The sequence below is a fragment of the Orycteropus afer genome, unplaced genomic scaffold (assembly GCF_000298275.1).
Source record: "Orycteropus afer afer isolate SDZICR_OR568_19922 unplaced genomic scaffold, OryAfe1.0 scaffold01100, whole genome shotgun sequence".
Lineage (NCBI taxonomy): Eukaryota > Metazoa > Chordata > Mammalia > Tubulidentata > Orycteropodidae > Orycteropus > Orycteropus afer.
Window position 1 is genome coordinate 67,059 of NW_006922687.1, and position 3,439 is coordinate 70,497.

At 42.9% G+C, this 3,439-nt stretch overlaps 1 protein-coding gene across 1 annotated transcript in view; it reads right to left on the reverse strand.

The window, feature by feature from the left end:
• Positions 1–3,439, reverse strand: part of ZC4H2 (zinc finger C4H2-type containing) — a 201,066-nt gene that overhangs the window by 5,298 nt on the left and 192,329 nt on the right. Inside the window, exon 2 of the mRNA XM_007958723.2 lies at positions 699–870. Within this exon, the coding sequence (XP_007956914.1) occupies positions 699–870 (172 nt within the window). The remainder of the gene's footprint in view (positions 1–698; positions 871–3,439) is intronic.

A 3,439-nucleotide genomic window follows, 5' to 3' on the forward strand; every position in this document is an offset into this window, starting at 1 on the left:
AGGAGTGGCTAGTGGGTTTGAACTCCCAGCCTTCTGGTTAGCAGTCAAGTGCCTTAGCCACTATGCTAACACAGCTCCTATATATATATAATTACCTATATATAAAAGTTCCTAAGCCTGGTGACATCAGGAAATAAGTGCTGCCACAGAAATGAGTTTCCCAAGAAAAGAAATTCCTTCAAATGTAATTTAAAAAATACTTATTTTCATAGGCTCTAAAGCTTGGAAGGGATCTTGCAAGTCAGTATCTCCAACCTCTCTCCAGAAGAAAGAATCACCAATACAACAGCCTAGACAAGCTATTATTTAGATTCTGCTTGATTACTTCCAAAAGTGAAGGGCTTAGCAAACCTTAGCAAAGAGTTTGTTTTCCATGTTACAAGAATTTCCAAAGAAGGAAGTCAAACAGGGGAGCACCATTATGATGTTGTTGTGTTGTTATGTGCCATTATGATAGGCAGGCATATATATATATATATTCAAAGAGGGAAACTGAGGCCCAGAGAGAAAAGACTGTCCACTGACATATACTTAGCTAGTGATAAACCCAGGGCTAGATCTCAGAACTCCTGGCTCCTTCCACCACATCCTGCTCCCCCTGGTTGGTGACAGCAGTTTTTCAAGGAGAGGCTATCGTACTCACTGTTGTCACTGCCTCAAGGAGCCCAGAAGTAGCCTCTAAGCAACCAGCCACATACCACGTTGATGTCAGCATGAATCAGTCGGAGTTCCTCCACATGGGCCATCTTTTCCTGTAGTAGAAGGTCCATCTCCTGCTTGTATTCTTTCAGGTGTCTCTCCTCTGACTCAAGGGCCTCAAACTCAGCCTTCAAACGGGCCTTGATCTTTTCCATCTGCAGGGTCTTATTCCTGAAATTCCCAAGAAGCAGAAAACAGGTTATCAGGAGAAGGGAAGAAAATGGGAGTGGAGTACAGAGGTTAAATCCTGAGTCAGGGCTATCTTTCCAAGTCTCCCTCTTTCCAGGCAGAGCCAACCAGAAGCCATCTCTAAAACGTCAGAAGATGCTTTCTTCTAAGAAAATGGGTCTCAGATGAGGATAACTTTGTTCCCTTCTGGGGCACATGCTAAATGTGGAAGTAGGTTTTATTTGTCATATTGATTCAAGGTAGAGCACTGTCAGCAATTAATGGACATTGAGCAGGAATGCTAATCAGACTCTCAATGCAAAGCAAACTCTCACCCCAAAAATAACTTCTATACACGATGCCAACACAGACATCTTGAGAAACTCTAAGGCAGAAATGCCCCCCAAAATTTTCTGCAATGACAGAAATCTACTGTATCTGTGCTATCCAAAACAGTAGTCATTAGCCACATGTGGCTACTGGGCACTTAAAATGTGGTCACTGCAACTGAGAAACTGAATTTTGAATTTTGTTTAATTCAAATAACCACATGTTGATCTTACATTAAAAAGCACAGGTTTAAAGCTCATAATTTTGCTCATGTACAACCTGTACATAGACCAAGAGGCAGTAATTAAAACAGAACAAAGATAATGTATGGTTTAAAATCAGAAAAACTGTGTGTCAGGGTTGTATCCTTTCACTATATTTATCCAATCTGTATGTTGAGCAAACAATCCAAGAAACTAGACTATATTAAGAACAACATGGCATCAAGATTGCAGGAATACTCAATGCTGTTGTTGTTGTTAGGTGCCGTTGAGTCATTTCTGACACATAGCGACCCCATGCACAGCAGAATGAAACACTGCCCGATCCCACGCCAGCTCTATGATCCCTGCTATACTTGAGCCCATCATCGCAGCCACTGTGTCGAACTATCTCATTGAAGGAATACTCAATAACAACCTACAATATCCAGATGACAAAACCTGGCTTGCTAAAGGCGAAGAAGACTTGAAGCACTTACTGATGAAGATCAAAGGCTATAGCTTTCAGTATGGACTACATGTCAACGTAAAAAAAAAAAAAAAAATCTTCACAACTGGACCGATAAGCAACATCACGATAAACAGAGAAAAGACTGAAGTTGTGAAAGATTTCATTTTACTTGGATCCACAACTGATGCACACAAAAGCAGCAGTCAAAAAATTAAACAATGCATTGCATTGGGCAAATCTGCTGTGAAGTATCTCTTTTAAAGTGTTAAAAGTAGATTCAAAATGGAGTCTCGTCAGTAAGTAGGACGCTATATCCCACTACCATCTAAGTGCTTGAAAAACTAGGTAAAGCAGTTTGAATTAGTGATTTTGGTCCTCCGAACAGCTCACTGAATCAGAGTGCACCAAACACAGAAGAACAGAATTAGAGGAAAGACACAGGGAGATTATTTAAGAAACAGCTACGTGGCAGAGGATGGATAGGCAGCTGTGAGGCCATTGGAAACATCCCTGGAGCAGTCACTGACTGGAGGGCAAGGGCGTCCACCTGAGATCCCCATGACCCAAGAAAGAAGACACCCTATATCAACATACCAGTGACCACTGCAACAACCCAGAGCCCAGCCCCAGGGACCTGCCTCCAGCAACTGATTTTGTTGGTAATTTGGGTCTCCCGGGTGCAGGCGAGGTGCACACTACCACTGAAACTCAAGCGGAGAACTCACTGTTGTGCCAGGAGGGAGAACTCCCTCCCCTCTCAGTGGGTCACCAATTGGGTTTGGGTCAGCCTGGAAGACATCGTGATTATTTGGTCAAGGATAGTGGGAACATAGTTTACTAGCATGTACTCCCCCGACTCCAGAACAGCTAAAATCACGGGCACCTTTGGCACCACAGTTGGGCGGTATCACAGACAAACTCCAGAGCCATAAGCGGTCTGGCAGGATTGCACCAGCGCTGCGGATGGAAGGGGTGGGGAGAGAGAAAAAGCCACAGCTGAGTGCAGTCCCGGGAATTTGCCTTGGACCGGCTCTTTTGCCTTGGATCAGATCATTGGTGCTGCAAATGGGGTCTTTAAGTGTGCTTGGAAGTGGGGTCTCTAAGTGTGCCTGAACCTGGGGGAAAGTTGCAAACCCCCAACAACAGTTATTTTTCCTGAGATTGAGCCGCGGTCTTGTAAATAACTATGTCATCAATAAGAGCCTGCACAAAGCCCTAGAAACCGACCCTAAAAACACTAAGCTTTCCTTCTTTTGCTCTCACCTTTCTCCGCCAATAACTTCACTCTTTCAACAGAAGAAACCATATTCAGCCAATTACCATAAAAACTCCTGCTTTGAACACTGAACCCTCTTTATGACAAACAGAAACACATATCCACATTCCACACAGTGATTCCACTGTCACAAAGAAAATAGCAGAGCGACCCAACATACCTGAATGAATAATAAAATAAAATACACCAGCTTCAGCCTTTCAAAATATTAAATCATAAAATCAAGAGAAAACAAATCAACACGTAACCAGCACATAGAGACAACCTAAAGAGTCAATGTTCTACAAGATTCCA